The following is a 19,819-nucleotide window of genomic DNA, read 5'->3' as shown; positions in this document are numbered from 1 at the left end:
CCTTATAAAAAGGAGAAGTCAACATCTAGCACTTGTCTCACTCATAAAATTCCCTATAACTCGTCAAACTGTCCGATTGCTCTAATCGTACATATATTACTTGGATTAAAATATTCCTATTTTTATTCATTTTAAAATCACATACATATATTTGTTAAAAGATTGGCTAATTGGTTGATTGTGTATTTATGCATCTCCGTCAGTATAGAGTAGATCCGAGTAAAAGGGCGTCAATCTAATAGTTGGTATCTTGTTACTCAAATCCTTACTCGCTTTAATATATACATACATATATAGATTTCAACAATTCTGAATTGAATACACATTAATTGGTCCGAGGAGATCCCTTCTTCGGTACTTGTCTTTCATATGCTTATAAATACGTAAAGATCAAGCGGCCAATATAAAAAAAAAATGTTTTCTTCATTTACATAAAAAGAAAACAAGTTGCAGATCTAGACCGTTCCCTTTTTAAAAAATGGATAATCGTTCAAAAAGGAATACTTCGTTCCGATTTGGGTAACTATAAAACTAAAACGTGTATAATCAAAACTAAATTTCCATATACAACTCAAGGCAATTTGCAGGTGTATACCTATATCGGTCATTAACTAATTGATTGGTGACTGCTAAACGTCCAGTCGCAGTTAGTACATGTATGTTTTTTCAAACTCTGAAGAACATATACATTGTGTCTGTAAATCAGTTACCTTTTTACATGTATTTTTGTGTTGCGAATTTGTTTGTTTCTTTTTTTTTTTTTTGGTTTGTTTCACAATTAGTAAATTAAAAGTATGAGTTATGTCCCCTTGACTATTATAATCTGAATACAGGCTGTCAGTGACTCTCTATAAACTTTATACTCACTTATTTTTTTTTTTTTACTTTCATTGTACAAGTGTCATCTTACTGGAGATATGAATATAAGTGGTGGAGTAGTAGACTCAACCTAGGGCAAACTTCGAAAAATCTTTCCAGGCCGAGGGTGACCTGTCTTCTCACCGGTGGGAGTGTTGAATGGTACATTGTAAACTTACACGTTCAAAATTCGGCTGTGCATATCGGTCTATTACAAAGCATAAAGAATATTATAAGATTAAAATAATAAGAAGATAAAAATCAACGTTAGATTTGTTCTTATGCTTTGAATTTCAATTTTAGTAGCATGATAATTGGCTACTGCTTTCTATTCACGACCAATATACTGTATGATTTTACAAAAAAAAACTTTGCATGATGTTAGTTTAAACAATATTTATTCAGATAAATCAACATTAAACATATTATACAATGAAATAATATTAAGGATTCAGAAACAAGCAATTTGCTTTTACAAATCTGTCTCCCTGCATGATGTTGGTATAAACTTAAGGAACCTTAATCTTTGTATCCCTTATCAAATAAACGTGAAAAGATAGCCCATTCTGTTTTTTATGATTTTTTTAGGGGGGATGTAAAATTATTGAATTTGATATTTTGTATTTTCACATCAAGACTCAAACATGCGAAAACAGAGTTGATATCATATTCTTTACTGAACAATAATACTCTAAGTAACAGTAACGGATCATATGCTGTTTTATTTGAACAAGTGCATGGCAACATTGATCTTAGTTTTGTCCAAATTTCAAGTTAAAATCAATCATCATTAAAACGCTCTTGAATCTGTATTGACTGCAGATCTATTTGAAAATAAGTAAGAAAACTATGATGATTATGCCTATATATCACCGCTCACGGTTTCTTCAGATCTTTTCTTTCTAAAGCACCAGTTTTCCACAAGTACTTAAGGACAAGATAATATTTTTGTCCTTCTCTTGTTTTCACGCTTCTATTATTTTGGTCTTTTTATATGTTAAGTTTATATAATTTATAAAAGAAAAAGGCTAAAATGGAAACTGAGACTGAGACCGAGATATAATGATCGACAGCTTTTGAAATAAAGAGTGAGGGCATATATATACTGGATAAAACACTTCATTTTTAACAAATATTGAAAATGGTGACTTTTTAACCTGTTTTAAAGCAAGGATTTGTATAGTAAGATACTATACAAATCCTTGTTAAAAGCAATGAATTTTGATTTGCGTCCGTTGTTGAATTATTTGCCAGTTGTTGGATTTCGGTTATTGATTGATTTCAAGAGCACTTCCGATTGATTTGTTTATCAAAATGGATACCCCATTCGGTAAAAATACATTTTTCTTTAATATCTCTGCAGATATAGTATATACAGTCTTAAAAACACATTGGTCACTTTGTTTAATCCATGGATGAAATGATGTAAACATACTCATTATTGCCAGTAAATGATTTTCAGTCAAAAATATCGTCCAAAGATTTCCCGGAGTTTTTCCACATTGTTTATAAAATGTATTTGACTGTAATTATAATTGCTGTATGCAGTTTTCATGTACACTAAATCAATTCTTAAACTAAGCTTTACATGAAACGCCACAGCTATACAAAATACTCACTAGAAACGTGGTTGTAGAACATCCAAACAAAGTGGACAAACATGATGAACACATGAACATAATACAGAAATATTTTCTTGTTTGAAAGGTACAATGAAGTTTTCAACAACACAATAAATTGTACATGTATGCTCATATCATAAATATAGACATTCTGTTTAATCAGAATCAAACTGTTACATATATATATATATATATATATATATATAGCCTTACCGGACGTAATTACGACTGGACACAATTACGAACGATTTTTAATGTTTGCCCCCTTATATTATATTTATGCATGATAATTAATAAATGTTTCTATTAATTAAAAACCCACTACATTACTTGTGTTTTCACGAAAAAAAAGTTCATGCGCACTTGCAATTGGTTAATGTTGCAGACGACAAAAAATTAAGTTTCGTAAATGTCAAAATAAATTAATGACTCCCTCTCTTGGAAATTACATGAATAAAGCACACAAGCTAGTGCAAATTGCCTTCTTTTGTAATTATGTAGATAGAAAAATATCTCCTGAATCTGTTCATGTGTGTGATACCCTTTATCTTGCCCAAATAATCCAAAAATGAACGTTTTCTGAGACTCGGGTGACCCTGAGCATTGTCAGAAGAAAATGGTATTTTTATTGAAAAGTCCTGAGAACTCCGAAAGTAAAGGTTAAATATAAATTAAAATCATAGGTTCACTAACTAAAAAGAGAATTCAGTGCTTCTTAGACATGTTAGACGAAAGAACTTGCATAAAAACAAAAAATCCGAATTATTTCCTTTTCAAAGAAAAATTTTTGTCACTAATTTCGTCTTCAACTACTGCTGAAGAATTTGAAGTATAATAACACCTTATATAAGAAAGCAAGATTTTGATTGGTTGATAGCCAGTGTATTTTTCGCATATTCTAATATGTTTTCCTCATTTCAAATGAATTTGCCTGTTTTTCACCACTGCCGGTGAATTTGCCTCAAATACCATGGTATTTGCCATTTTGGATATTCCTTTTTTACCCTCGCGACGGCTTCCCGCCAAAAGATTTCGGATATGACGTTACATAATGAAAGCGAGCTAACGCGTATTAAAACATGTATAATTACCGCGGTTCTATGATAATATCCACTTATACTCTAAATTATGCATAAACATGTTTATGAATTGCAGCTTGATAGTATTTATCTGCACATGTACAGAGAGTTTCAATCCAAATCTATTCGGTGTAATTAAACAGATATATCATGTTATGGAGGGGTATTTGCGAAAAATACCAGTCTTGGGACAGAATTTCCCTCGCCTGGCGGCTCGGGAAATTTCACAGTCCCTTGACTGGTATTTTTCGCAAATACCCCTCCATAACATGATATATCTGTTCAAAATACCATATTACACTTCTTATTTTCTTAGGAAATGTGTTTAAGATAAGATTAATGTATGTTTCATTAATTTAGATCGTTGTAATTGATTTTTTCTGCCAGATATATAAATATAGTGTCGTTCGTAATAGACCACTTTCGAGTTCATCCGTCACCGGAAAAAACTCGTCAATTATACGCGCCTTTATCATCGTCATTTGTGCGTTTGGGGGCGTCGTCACTTCCTTCCAATGTTGAGCGAGTGGTTGGAAAACTATAATTCTATATTGTACGAATTATTCGGCAAATTGAATTCTCAAAATTGACAATCAACACTGCTGTCATTAGGGAAATGTCAGTAAGTACCTACAGAGCAACCATTATTTCTAGTTTATCCTGCACAAAGACGATCACTAAGACGCTTGATGAACGTAAATAGTGCAGGGATACAGGCGAGCCCCTCTATCTGGTAAATGACGTCATAAAGGCGTGTATAATTGACGAGTTTTTGCCGGTGACGGATGAACTCGAAAGTGGTCTATTGTGTCCATATTCGGCTTGCTAGACCCATAAAACCATGTCATGAAAATCTTACCAAAGTATCCCAACGTAAATAGAAAATTATGTGTGTTATGATTCAAAATGAAAAGCATTCATACATCTTTAATTCTATGGTACAAACAATTCAAGAAAAGTATTCTACAAAGAAAAAAAAATAATTAAAGTTCAAAAATCGTTCGTAATTGTGTCCAGTGAGGCTATATAATTTTATATGGAATAAGAAACATGATAAACCAAGAAAAATCCAGAAATAACAAAATAATTACAAGAGAAGGAAAATGTATGTATATGAACATATTAAAGTAGTTTGAATATTGATGAGAGATCTGTATAATTGATATTTCAGTGATTAAATGGTCCGTTAACATTTTGCTAATCTCTTGAATTTATGTTTATTTCACTGCTTTTCATACTTTTAAATTTAGAACACAAATACATGTGCAAGAGTCAAGAGGTTAACATCACTATACATAAAATAACATGCATATTTTGAGGGTAGACACTCATCAGATAAGCTGGCGTGTTATTGTAAAAATGTAAAGACATATTGCTCAATATTCAATGGAAGTAAATAAAGTTCTAGGTACATGTTAACAGTATTTAATTTTTATGTAAAACGGGTCCAAACAAATTCAAAACATGACGAAATGCCTTTTTACTCTTTAGCCACGTGTCACACATTTTAATTTTTCTGGTTAAATACTTTTGATATGCTTCATATTCTCTGTTTTTTGTAGTTGCACAAGTTACAGAAGACTTAAACACAAGAAAAATATTACAGACAAGGGAGACAATTATGACTTTCACAGGTAGTTATGAATTTTTTAATATATCTGTATATTTTTCTTCCAATAAAACTCATAAGTCTCATAGTTTCAGTCATTCATTCTCAATAGCTAAAATCAAAAAGTTGTTAACTAAAATTACATAATTTTTTTAACCAACAACATGTACAGTGTTTTACAGTGTCACCAGCATTCACTTTGAAGTTCCACAACAAAGAGTGGTTATTTTAACTCCATGTGGATTTTACAAATTTATATGACAGTTGTTTTCCTTTTGTTAGATGTGGTTGGGCTTTTGATTTTGCTATTATATTAAGGACTTTTTGCATAGAATCCAATGTATAATCAATAGGATTTTTCAATGAATATTAATCAATGCTGCAAGATATTTTGTGAATTTAAATTTTATTTCATTTTAACAGGCAGGCCACCCAAGGATGCAAGCCATATAGAAGAAGTGAAGCATATGATTGAGACCTTTCCTCATCCAAACTTGGATAATGTAGTTCACCAACGGGATACAGGTGGAACAGTTCCTGTAGATAGTGATATTTGGGGAAAACTATCAGGTAATTTCATAGATATATACAAAATGTAGGTATAACATTATAACCAGTAAAGAAAAAGAAGAGGAGTATAACTGAAGATGTGATCATGGTGAAGTATATATGTCAGTGAGGCAACAACTAAACACCATTTAAGGGGGGTCGTGGGTATAAATCAATATTTTTTTCTAATATAGAATTTCGTTATATTTTTTTATAAATGAACTTTATCATATATTTAATAGAAAAATGAAATAAAAAAATGAGGTCACCGTTCATTTAAGCTCACAATCTTCCTTCGAAAGAAGCATACATTTTTGTTAATGTCCTTTTTGTCCTGTTGAACTAATAGGAGAAAAAGAGGTAATATAAAAATAAAAAAATAACCTAATTACAGAAATTGCTGAAATTTACAATTATTTAGTTCATGTACAGCTTGTTTGAAAACAATAATAAAAAATATAGGTCACCGATGTGTTTAAAAAGATATTTCAATTTTAAAGCAAAAAATGGCATTTTTTTTCACCAAAGGGAGATAATTTGGAGCTTTTTCAATGATATAAACATTTAAAAAGTCATCCTGGGCCAAACCGAAACGATTCTTTTGGTTAATTTTTGTACCATGTCATAAAGTAATAACTGATATAATAAATAAATAACTGGTATTATAAATAAAATTTGTAATGAAAAAAACAATGTTTAATATTTTGCTGAAATTTTTGTACCCGCAAGCCTCCTTAAACCATAAGAATGATAAGACCCAAATAGAGGTCAAAAGCTCTTTCTTAAAAAATGGACAGGTGGTTTTTAATACAATGTCTGTCAAGTTATTAATTACTATGTGTCTACATACACATGTACATCTGCAATTAATGTAACACCAAATTCTCACGCTAAAATACAGTTTTATGATTCTGAATTATCAGGAACACCACCCAAACATCAAATCCTGGATCTGCACCTGCATACCTTATTGTATTGAATATGAATGTTACCATATGTATTATTGTATTTCAATGTGAATATTAATTTAAAATTGTTTCATGGACTTCTTTTAAACATTTGTGCCATAATTTACACACAGTTAATAAAATAATACAATTAATTTTGCATTCATGTATACCAATTAAAAGCCCATTTGTTAAGATACTGAGTTGATATTAGAATGTTGACATATTTCTTGACTGCTCTACTTCTGTATTATTATGTTGATTAAACATGTGCATATATCATGTATATATACGCTTTGAATATCTTTAAGTACATACATTTGTAGCTCAAAATAATAAAAGTTGTATGGTACTGAAGGGACTAGTTTTACCAGCAGCTGTAATTGATTTTAAAAGATCTCAATTAGAAATAAGTTTATACATTTAATCTATTTCTTTTTTTCAGATTTTAGATCCCTCACAGATGAACAACAAAGAGAAACCAGAGAATTTCTATTAATGAGATTTAGTATAGAAGATTTACAGTTAGCTTGGGACCAATATTTTGTGCAGAAAGGTATGAAATAATATTCTTCAATTCAAATATAAAATGAAACACATTTTTTTGTGTGATAGTATCTTTTGTATTTCAACTTAGAACATATTTTTTTTAAGGATTGGCTAACATGGAAATCCATCTTCAAAGATTTTATTTACAAAAGAAAATTTCTTAAAACAGAGAGCATTACAATGAGGAGAAGTTGCGTAACATACAATATATAAATATCTTAGTTTAAGACGAATCAAATCAAATATTTTATTATAGTCTTACCTCTCTACATGTACAATACAAACATGAATACACTATCTACAGCATGTTTTGATTAAAAGTAAACAATCTTAAAAACATTTGAGAGCCACTCTCAAAAGAGTTATGAGAGACTTTTACATAAAAAAAGACATGACAAAACTCACCAAATGAGTATAGAGGTGACTACATTTCTGAACAAACTTAAGCTCATTCAATTTTCAGTTTTGTGTATTTGTTCTGTTTTCAGGAGAAATCCCTAACTGTTTACAGTACAGAATTTTCATCAACAACTGGAGAGGTAATAAAACTAAAAGAAGAACTCAGTCACTAGGTATAGTAAATGTTTGGATTGCTCAACCAAACTCTGATAGATCAGTGAAATCAAACATTTCATATTAATGAATATTTCTCAAATAAACATGGAAACTTTATTTTTTGTGCTCCCTAAATATGGTGAATTATATAATTGGTTGAAGGTTCAAACTATTTTACTATGCTGTAATAGATTTTTCTTTTCAAATGCTTTGATTTCATTGTAATATACAGAGTTTTATAAATCTTTCTATTTGTATTGATATTGAAATTGGAAAGCTTATTAAGGCATTTTTCAGATGTTAGAAAATTTACAACAAATATAACTCATCATACCTTATAAGTCAAACATAACATATTTGTACTGGTTATTATTCATATTAATTTTTATATGTAGATGTCAATACTTCTGATTAATGTGGGTTTGTTCAATTGGTGGTTACAGATTCTGTATATATTAAATCAATGGCGTATTTGTTTTTCATTAAATTCCACACAAAAATCATCATTTTTTAAAAGATGATAAATAAAAACTCCTTTATCAGATTGAATATTATGTTGAATTTGCATAGTTTTCCAAATTTCTTCACTTTGATAAATAGACTTTTGTTTCTTACAAAAAATAGAGTTATCCCCCATTTTCAAATTTTGGAACATTTTTTATCCATAAAAAATATAATCTTGAATTTTATTTTACAGCTGAAATGATGAGAACTATAGAGAAGAAAGATGATGAAATTTATCATGAAAGAGATGAGCAGCAATTATTACATTCTCAATTGGAACTGGTCAATCATATTTACAATGGGCAGTTGAGGCGAGTTCATGATTTAGAACAAGATAATAATTTCTTAAGAGATAATATTCACCAGCTAGAAAACGAAGTAGAACAAAAGTCAGAAGATAATAATCGAATAAGGGATATTACCGAAGTACAAGGTAGACATGTGTACCAGTTAAGGAGGACAATAACACAGAAAGATAGACAGATATGTGATCAGTGTAGTCAGTTGAGGGAGTTAGAGGATACAAAGGGAGAGTATGGGTCAGTTATTAAGAGACAGAAGATGATGATTAAAGAAAAGAAAGATGAAGTGAAGGCACAAAGTGCTACAATTAATGAAATAAATGTGCAAAATGAAGAACAAAGTGCTACAATTCATGAACTTAATGTGAAAGATGAAGAAAAGAGTGCTACAATCAATGAACAGAGTGCTACAATTCATGAACTTAATGTGAAAGATGAAGAAAAGAGTGCTACAATCAATGAACAAAGTGCTACAATTCATGAACTTAATGTGAAAGATGAAGAAAAGAGTGCTACAATCAATGAACAGAGTGCTACAATTAATGATCTCATTGAGCAAAATCATGACAAAAGTAAAACCATAAATGAAATGTGTGAACAAAACAACAAAGCAATAGACAATCTAAATAGTAAAATAGATATGGAAGTTCATGTTGGTCAGACCAAAGAACAAATTATAGCAGAACAGAGTCAGCTGATAGAAGAGCAGAAGGCCATAATTGAGAAACAGAAGGAAAGTTTAATGAAGTATAAGAAGAATGATGAAGATTTAAGAAGACAGATGGTAGAACAAGACAGAATTAACCAGGATCTGTATGATCAGTTAAAGGATGTTAAAATGTTGTGCAAGTAAGTATATGCTGCACCTTAGTATGTATCATTTACAACATTTATGTATATAATATTAATATATACAGTGTCCTCACTTTTACATGTTAAATGAATACCTGCTTACAACAAATTAAACATTTAATATTGGGAGAATTACTGTAAAAGTAAATCTGTGGAGAAGGGTGAGGGGAGATAATTCAAAACATTGAAAAGAAATCTGAGAAAACTGTTCACACATGCAAGTAAATGTCTTCAAGGATAAATAAGAAAATACTTGTATAAGTTGTACTACTGACTTTAAATAAATTCTATCAATTTTATGAACTTGAAGAATTTTCAATTTACATGTGTGTAGATAGATAGAGAGTTTCTTCTCTGAAAACCAATCAAACAAAGGTACAAGTCAGACTCCGTGGTTATGAATATTCAAACTTTATTAAATATAGGTGAAATATAACTGATATCATTGTTTGTGATTGTTGTAAAATGTCATTCATAAATGATTTCTCTTTTCAGTAAGCTGATGATGAAAATACAAGCCAAATCACAGAATCAGTAATCAGTAGAAGTTGTTATATTCAGCAAACTCTCGGTGCAGCTAATTTATTAATGACAGTGTAAATTTTTACTTTGTACAAATGTATATATGTATATGTATATTTTGTTATGAATGAAATGGCCATTTTATAAGAATTTAGATTACAGACTAGGTGTCATATAGACTCTCAGGAAACCTGTGTTCTTCATTCATACCAGTTTTGTTTATTTCGTTCACTTGTTAGATATTTTAATGGCACAGTAGATTTTAAATTAAATTGACCTCATATGCATTTTGATCAATATAGATAATCATGCTTTTAAGTATACATATTGTAATTACTTGTAGATTTTGACTACCTGTATTGCATTTTAAAATGTGTGAGATAGATATATAGTTGGTACATGTATTTTTTATACCAAAAACAAACCTTATAGGAGCAATATGTTAAAACAAGTGCTACATTATATAAAAACCAAATAACAATATAAAGTTGTTGCTTTGGTACTTTTTTGGTTACATTAATATATTTCACATTCCTTCATATCATATAGGGCATCCATATTTTCAAATATTCATACATGTATATATGTGTTTGCTTTGTATATTAGCAGTTACATGTACATACAGCGTTCCATACTTATATCTTGACATAAGGCTGAATTTGAAAAAGTTTTGTGTTATAATTTGTGTAGTAATATATTCTAAATTCAGTTATTAAAAAGAATTCAGTTTGTTCTCTCGCCGCTATATAGCCTTGTTGTGCTTGTGCGGCGTAAAGCAACCAACAATCAATCAATCTCTAGACCAGTTCATGATTTGGTATAACTTGTTGATCTTCCTGAATGGACAAAGCTTAAAATAACAGTTTTTGTTGAAGAGTTATTATTGTCATTACAGTAATCCTTAAGCTTTGTCCATTCCCGTCAATATATCAATACCATTTGAATATTCACAAAAATACTTGCTTTAATGGGAGATAACTCAAAAATAAATGTTGGTATGTGAAGAAAAACTTACTGTGCAACAATGTTAGACCTACAAGCATCTGTTCTGTTGTAAAGTAACTGGATTAAGTTTTATGGGAAATATTAATGGTTTGTTGTAGGTAATTTGTATACAAGTATTTAAAATTTATTTTAAATTGATAAGGCTTTATACAGAAATTGCATTTTAGTCATTGTTATTTTTTTATCAATTTATAACAGCTTATACATGTTATAATTTAGTAGTGCTATTAAGTATTTTGCTTTATGTTGTTGTAATCCTATGTTTTGTTCTGGCAGTGTATATTGCTAGTTTGTTTGTTATATTAAGTTTACTATAAACATTGTTTAAAATATGTTGATGTATGTCTCTCTTCCTTCTTTTATTGCACTGTTTTAATTGTGTTTCTTTTATGGAAGAACATTATTAACATGTTCATCCCAGTGAAAAGTTAAGTTTTAAATTTAAAAACCGATTGAATGTAAAACCACAATAGTGTAAATGTATATTTCACCTAAATTTGAAATAAGTAGAATGTTTTCTAGAGAGGGAGTTTTAATAATATATATTGTTGAAATAATTTGAAAAGAAAATCATGAATAAACCTTAAAGTATATTCAAAATCACTGCCATTTTTGAGGTACCCAGTATTACAATCTTACAATCAGACATTTAGACATATGTCTCAGTACCAGTTGATGTGTTCAAATTTGAATAAGCAGCAGATTTGTTTGTTTTTCTGAAATATGAAAGACTATTTTAATACCAACATTTTTGTTTACTTTGAAATCCATATATTATTTGTATAAAAGTAAAAATATATGCAGTGAATAATAATTTCCATCATTTTGTATATTTTTATAAATCATGCATTTAAATTGTAATATATGCTATTGGAGATTAAGCAACCACCAATCAATTAATCTATTATTATCTTAAGGAAGCTAGCTTGTCCTGTTTTGTATTTTTTGTCAGATTTTCGGAATCCTCTGGTTTTATACATTGGAATGCCTTGAAAAAAAATTCCCGGTAACCCCCATTTTTCTTTTTGTAAATCTTTTACATGTATAATGATAAACCATCTGTAAAAGTCTTATAAAATTTTAATTACTTTTTAACAGTTTTTGAGAACTTCAACTTGTCAATGATAAATTTATGAAAAGTCAAGAGAGAATATTTTCCCGCCAAAATGTCAATGGCTAATATCTGGAAAACAAGCACGGTGACCTATATATTTTTTTTGCTCTTTGGATTCCTTTATTAATCCCCTATCAATATAAACTAATGTTTTGAAAAGTTAATTACTTTGAAACTGAGAAGCGAACTCCCTTAACACCATCTATCAATATGACATTAAAATCTACTACTGCAGTAGTATTGTTATGCTAATTTCACCTTACAAAAAACACTGCAAATATGTATGTTATCCTTAACAATAAAACTATTAAAACACAAAAGATATAACCAATTGAAAGACTATGACAAGATGCCCTAATTCTACTAATAAACCAGACGAATGAAATTACCACCCCCTTTTTTTCAACCAAAAAATGTCCAATATCTGATTGTTATCTACCTATGATCTGATTTTCTGTTTCTTTTCTATTTCATCTTTTGTCTATCATGTCTTTCTAAATGGTTTACATGTACTATTTTATGCCTATGCTGAAGGTATAGTTTTAGAAATATATTTTAACTGAGAATTTTTTTAGATTAATGAATTTATGCAGTTTTATCTGCACAAAAGTATTTTATGTAAAAATCTATTTATAGAATTATTTATTTATTATGTGCAGTGCCTGATTTCAACTTCTCTCTTGTATTTTAAGTTTGAAGTTTTACAAAACAATGTAAAATATTAAAAGTATTGATTACTTTGTTTTCTATATTGAGAGTACATGTACTTCAATTAACTTGTTTTACTTTACTTCAGAATGCATTTATTAGTTAATGTGTCTTGTTAGTTTTCTAATTAATGTATTACATTTTATTAATGCATTACATTAATTAAATGTATTTCTAATTAATGTATTACATTTTATTACTAAAAGCATAGCTTCATACTGAAGCTATGCTTTTAGTTTATATCTGTAAAATGGTTGGAAGGACTGTTCCACAAAGTTATGTGAGTGGAGAATTATTTTTTTTAGAATCCCAAATGAATTTATAAAAAAAATTTTTTGTTGTTGTATGATTGAAAAAATATCAACACCCACCATTTTTCATTTCCTCTTCCCATACAATAATTTCAGGACAGTCATAAGCTAGCAGTTGTCAAATTTGCATGTGGTAGTTTTTGATTGGTGCTCAGAATATTTTTTTTTCTGGGCTACCAGCTCGATACAGAAAAAATACATTTAATTTCATTAACTTCAGTAAGAAATATTTAGAAAAGCCATAAACATGTACTTTTACAGACCAATTGTAAAAAAATTATGTCAAAATTTGCTGCTACTCATCATTTCATCACAGTACCTCATGCAGATTTGAAGAAAATAACTCAATCACAATAGATACTTTACTGCATTTTTGTTATTGGCGATGCAGATATTATGAATATTCATTTAGTACATGACTTTCATTGTTTACATTAACGACATTAACTGTATATGCATATGAAAGTAAAAACCATTAAAATATATGAATAAAAAAAAATGTTTAATTAATGAACTAAACCTAGCCCTTTGTTCTGTTTTCTGAATGACTAAAAAATCATTCATTTTTTGTATGGAACATTTTTCTTGGTGAAGTCAGAAATCACTGCAACTGCCATTGAGTTGAATAACAAGTTGAGAGACCTTCAAATTGTTCAGTTTAGATTAAAGCATAGCGTTCTTAGGGGTCCATATTTTTGTGTCATTTTTTCAGATTTTATTTATTCAGTTTTAAGTAAACTGTCTAAATAGTTGTAAGAAAATACATTAATATGAAAGTTATCAGAGGCGGATTTAGAGGGGTTTTCCAGGGGCCCAGGCACCCCCTTTTCTGGGAAAAATTTGGTTGATTATATAGGAAATCACTGAAGCATGACTAGAGGGGCCCTGTCCTCTCTTAAGGCAGTCAGTGGGCCCCCACTTATGAAAAATTCTGAATCTGCCACTGGTTATGATCTATAAGATACACCTCAACAAAAGTAGAAATGGGTACAGAGTAAAAAGCAATGAGACAACCAGAGAACGAGAGTTTACAAAAAATAGACATCTGTGTGTCACCTAGCTGCAGTTCCACAGCTATGTGTCACCATGCAGCCTTCAAGGATGGACATGCTCTTAAGCACCACATACCTATACACTAATTGATTAATTCTAAAGAGATGACTTAGGACCTGAAATCAATATTCAGCTCTAACAGATGGACACAAGAAAATTTATAAACCAACATGTTCTAAGATACATGATTAGAAATAGGCACACAAAATTGATGGATTTTCTGTAGGCAGAATTTGCAAACTTGGTCAGTAAAAAAACAAGTACATTATAACATGCATATTAAAAATCAACCATAAAAAAACCTAATAATATTGATACTTGTAACCATTAATACCAGATACACAAAATGAATGGTTGTACAGCAACATAAAAGGTAGTTGCTTAATCATATCTTATTATTATGTCCTGGTGATATCTTTTGAGAATTTGCAGACCATCTATGGCAATACATATGTATCTCAAGAGCTACAGCTCCATACATGCAATATTGAAGTATTGAACCAAAATTAAGAAAGCAATATTTTTGGGTATTGCATTTGTGAAGAAAAAAATCCATGCAGTGTTATTATTTTGGTTAATTTGGATAGTTCTGAATTTTTTATGATATGACCAATGTTATTTGTGGTGATTAAAATCTTGTTTAGATTCTTAACATAGGCTATTGCAACTACAAATTAAACATACTAATACATTGTAATACAAGGGATAGTGATTTTGTTTTCAATAATGTATTAAAGAAAGAATTTTAAGAAAATCCATTGGAAATTTGAATTGAGATTATGACCATTTCTTGAAGGAAAGATTTTTTTGTGGTAAAAAGGGGGGTTGTGTAGAGGTAAAAAAAATTGGGGGAAGGGAGGGGGGGGGGCAATTTATTCCAAGATTTCAAAAATTAATAAGATTTTTTTTTTGCCAAAAAAAGGGGGGTTAAAATAAAAAAAATTATTGGGGGCCAATTTCCCAAACAGCATTGTGTATTGCACAAAAGCAAAAAACTGAACATGATTCAAATCACATAACCAATTCAAGTTCTTTGGCTACAGTTATTCTGTGTCAGACACCTATTATGTGTCAAATATTAAATTACAATCCATATACAGACCTGTATCAAGTGCGAATTTTGTGTATATTTTTGCCCCAATTGTTTGTGGTTGGACCTCTGTAGTCTTATCAAGCTGCGCTCTGCGAATTTTGATACAGTTAAAAATTATTTGCCAACATTTCTTGAAACTAATATTGATAAAAACAAAATTGGAGACAAAAATATTACTTATTCTAGTTACAGAAAGACAGAAATTGAAGGGAAAAAAAAGGAAACTTATTTCTTGAAATAAATTATGCAGTTTAGAAATAATTTTTAAATATGAAACTTATATGAATCAAAAATTGGAGGCAAAAATATTACTTATTCTATTTACAAAAAGACAGAGATTGAAGAAGAAAATGGAAACTTATTTCTTGAAATGAATTATACGGTTTAGAAGTAAATTAGTTTTATATCAGCTTTCAAATGCTGAACCCGAAGAAAGCACACCAAATTGCCTTGCATACTTACAAATTGAAGACGTTAATGGGACAAATTTTATAACACATGGTCATGCAGTGAATAATTGGGATAGATCGAGAAATTAACAAATTATTTTTACGATCAAGTAAGGGATTATCAGGAGGAAAAGTATTCAGAAGGTTGAGACAAAAGATGATGTCTTCATATCGTATTCTGTAATTTCTTTTACTATTTCTCTTTATTTAGTAAAAGCAGCCAATCGCCTGATATAGACCATCAAGAGATAACAGTAGAACATGAGAAATAACAGTTTTTTTTAATATGTAAACTTTCCCATTGGTGATGAAGATGTCGGTCCCTTGAAACGGACTCGAATGTGAGTTTGTTAACAGTGATGGACTATTTGTGTCTAAAATGATCATGCTCTACACAAAGGGTTTACAACCAGGGAAAACGTACTAACAATGAAAAACTGAATTAGAAGAAGCACATCAAAACTTTATTTCACAAATATTGGAATTAGTCGGAAGAGGGTGAGAGAAAAGCACACGTTGTTGGAAAAAAGTTTTGGCAATATGTTAAATCAAAGAAAAGAGACTCATGTGGAATAGCACCACTAATCGTTCAAGTGGGAGACAGCAAAGGGAAAGCAGAAGCACATAACCATAAATTTGTATCTGTTTTAACTGATGAAAACACATCAAGTCGAGCAAAACTGAATACTAGTAGCAGTCAATGGCCTGATATAGACCATCAAGAGATAACAGTAGAAATAACATATCTTTTATATGTAAACTTTCCCATTGGTAATGGAGATGTCGGTCCCTTGAAACGGACGCGAAAATTAGTTTGTTAACAGTGATGGACTATTTGTGTCTAAAATGATCACGCGTATGAACAAATTACTGTAACAACAATGCCGTCCTTTTTTCAACGATTGTGATATCAGCCAATTATACTAGGAAATCAAATTGCACGATCAAGCAATCCAGTCTTTTATAACCTTCTGGAGTACAATAATTCAATCCTAGTTTTTTATGAGGTCTGTGTTGCACAGTCTCAACTTTTCTATGTAGTAATTTTTTGACTTGTTCGCATTTTCGTCGTTTTATGCCACGATATATTAGTTTTTCGTCGACTAATGAGTCTGAATGTCCTCTTGTTATCATTCACCACTTTTGATATTTAAAATGAAATTAAGAAGGTACAATGTAAATTACCATATTACATACTTTCTACAGATCGTATTGATAGTAAGCGAACAAAGAGGAATAAAACTTTTTTCATAATCTCACTCAATTTTTGAAAGTTTGTCAAATTTAGAGGATTAACCATATGAAAAAAAACATGTACAGTACAACTATACAAATCACGAAAAATAAAGGCAATAGTAGTATACTGCTGTTCAATATTCATATATCGATTTAACTGAAACAAATTCGGGATCACAAACAAAAACAGAGAAACAAAAAAAGATTGCATGAACTCTGATCGGAGCGAAACCCGAATTGTTAGCGGGGGAAGCGTACCGTGCATCCCCTCTTGAGAATCAAAATTATTCCGGTCAGAAAGTCACAATAATCGAAAATAGTTGAAGTTTGATACTTAACAGTGAAAATTGGGTTTTTTCTTTTCGAATTTGTGGGCTTTTTTTTTAAACACATTGAAAACAGAGATGATGATCTTCAACTTCAGTCCTGTCAATCAACAAAAGGATGAACTATTGGTAAAAGCATCTTTGTAGTGTTATATGTTTACCATGTTTACACTGATTTATTTATTTTTTCAGAATGTAGAGGATTTCATCGATATAAAAAGACTTAGTGTACAGTAACTTCATAGTTTTACCTGAAAAATACTAAACTCCGAGTAAAATTCAAAACTGAAAGTCCTTAATCAAATGGCAAAATCAAATGATAAAACACATCAAACAAATGGTCAACAACTGTCATATTCCTGACTTGGTACGGGCTTTTTCGAATGTAGAAAATGATGGATTGAACCTGGTTTTATAGCGCTAAACCTCTCACTTGTATGACAGTCGCATCAAATTCCATTATATTTACAACGATGTGTGAACAAATTAAATGCACGTTGGTCTGACTTTTCAAACAGACTTGCCTACATCTTATAAATGCATGAGATCATTTGTATACTGTTTGTGGATTAAAAAAAAACAAAGTAACTTCTTATTGGAGCTATGCAGGACGCAATATGTTGTCGTCGTACGATGTAAAAAATCAACAAACTTTTCCAAATGATTCCACAAATAAATCATATGTGTTGACGATCAGTGACCAATATAAAACAAATGTTTTCTATCGACTTATTTACATTAAAAACACAAGTTATAGACTGGTCCCTTTTTAAAACTTTTTCATACATGATCACAGTTTTGAAATATTTGAAAGTAGAATATTGTATAAAGCGACGTAGATTTTTCGCTTAATACCACGGGAAATCATTTTGGGTAAAATTAAGAACGGAAATGATCGAGGAATGTATCAAATCAAATCAAATCAATTTTTTCACTTTAATCTCACCTCTCTACATCTACAATAATAACATGAATACAATATCTACATAGAAATAGGAAGATGTGGTATGAGTGCCAATGAGACAACTCTCAATCCAAGTAACAATTCATAAAAGTAAATCATTATAGGTTAAGTTACGGCCTTCAACAAGGATCCTAGGCTTACACAGCATGATTTAATTATAAGTACAAATAATCTTAACAAGAGTTCACACGCTGATGGTCAATTGACCTCTGAAGGATTTATTGTCCTTTATAGTAAATTTTTAACCAATTTTTGTGATCTTCTTCTCTGAAACTACCGAAACAAATATAACCAAACTGGGTCACAATCAATACTAAAGGGTATCTAGTTTAAAAATTGTGTCCGAAGACCCGGTCTGCCAACCAACATGGCCGCCATGGCTAAAAATAGAACATAGGGGGGAAATACAGTTTTTTTTACTTATATTTCTGAACTAAAGCAAAAGTCTAAAGGTTGCAATATTTCACGCATCAATTGTATGTTGTAAATAAAAATATCAAGTGAGCGACACAGGCTCATTATTCTTGGAGCCTTATTTTTTTGTAGCCAACAAGAGTGTGTTTTTGAGGGGGAGGGGGTCAATTCTACCTTCCCCGGGCTTCTTCGCTAGTAATAATTTAATGCATTTGATGAAGTGTGTGCGACGTGTTTAAAAGCTACGCATTCATGTATCATTGATTCCACATAGAACTGGGATGAAAAAAGAAAGGAAATAATAAACATAATTATACAAAGTATAAAGTTTACACTAATCAATCGAGATTAAAAGATAGATGATGATATCGGGAATGTTTTTATGAGGCTTAACCAAATGAAATATCACTGGCACCTGCATTTCTATTTTATAAACTAAGTTCAAAATCAAAATCTAATCGGTTCGAGGTCAGAATAATCTTTCCAGGCAGTTAATTTTACGTGTCTTCTTGTTAAATCATGATGTGAACTTACAAGTTCAAAACTCGGCTGTGCATATCGGTCTATTACAAAGCAGGATTCATAAAGGATATTAGATTAATAACAAGAAAAAAAATGAACGTTATATTTGTTTTTATGTTTGTATTTCATTTGTAGTAGCAAGAAAATTGTCTACTGACGTTAAGCACGTTATTGCGTCAATACCGTGTAATCAACCAGTCCACACTAATAAAAAGTTTTTCTATAAAAGCATAACAGTTAAGTTATATAAAATTAATATCCATAGACTAGACAGGTAAGTACTATTCCGAAAAATACTACTTATTTGTTTTATCATATTTAACAATAGTATAAAATAAGGACAACATATTGACAAAACGTCAAAAATTTGCGTGTCAGACGTAACAGACTATACACATATTAATAACCTTAGCAGGAGTGTTTGTGTTCTTCAAAACAGTGTTATATCCGCGAAAATTCGAATGAATGATGTCCTTGGTATATAGAGTATTACAATATTACTGAATATGCGTTCCTGTAACGACCAACGCTATATGTTGGCAAAACTAATAGTGTTCATTATGGTCAGATTTAGAAAAATGTTAATTAAGCTATCAAAATTTATAGGTTTTAAAATATAAGATTATATGATATTTCGTTTGTGTAAATTATGCTCATAAAAGTACATAGATAGACC

The 19,819-nt window shown here is 30.3% G+C and overlaps 1 protein-coding gene across 2 annotated transcripts; it reads left to right on the top strand.

The window, feature by feature from the left end:
• Positions 1 to 2,148: 2,148 nt before the first annotated feature.
• On the top strand, positions 2,149 to 11,024 carry LOC139513460 (putative leucine-rich repeat-containing protein DDB_G0290503). 2 transcript variants are annotated; one of them, XM_071302000.1, is made up of 7 exons: positions 2,149 to 2,188; positions 5,122 to 5,193; positions 5,592 to 5,738; positions 7,110 to 7,220; positions 7,702 to 7,752; positions 8,466 to 9,423; positions 9,922 to 11,024. In XM_071302000.1, the coding sequence occupies exons 1-7, from the start codon at positions 2,173 to 2,175 to the stop codon at positions 9,962 to 9,964; spliced, it is 1,398 nt and encodes a 465-aa protein (XP_071158101.1). In that variant the 5' UTR covers positions 2,149 to 2,172; the 3' UTR covers positions 9,965 to 11,024. The 2 variants fall into 2 exon arrangements, with proteins under 2 accessions (XP_071158101.1, XP_071158090.1); XM_071301989.1 differs by having other exon boundaries at positions 7,702 to 7,785.
• The last annotated feature ends 8,795 nt before the right edge of the window (positions 11,025 to 19,819 follow it).

This window comes from Mytilus edulis, chromosome 1, assembly GCF_963676685.1.
Source record: "Mytilus edulis chromosome 1, xbMytEdul2.2, whole genome shotgun sequence".
Lineage (NCBI taxonomy): Eukaryota > Metazoa > Mollusca > Bivalvia > Mytilida > Mytilidae > Mytilus > Mytilus edulis.
This window is presented reverse-complemented; position numbering and strand designations above follow the sequence as displayed.

Bases quoted from the DNA above. Each gene is read 5' to 3' on its own strand.
- LOC139513460 (XM_071301989.1), top strand. The intron at 5,194-5,591 runs GTAGTTATGAAT...TCATTTTAACAG, and splicing joins GACAATTATGACTTTCACAG to GCAGGCCACCCAAGGATGCA. The intron at 7,786-8,465 runs GTATAGTAAATG...TTTATTTTACAG, and splicing joins AAGAAGAACTCAGTCACTAG to CTGAAATGATGAGAACTATA.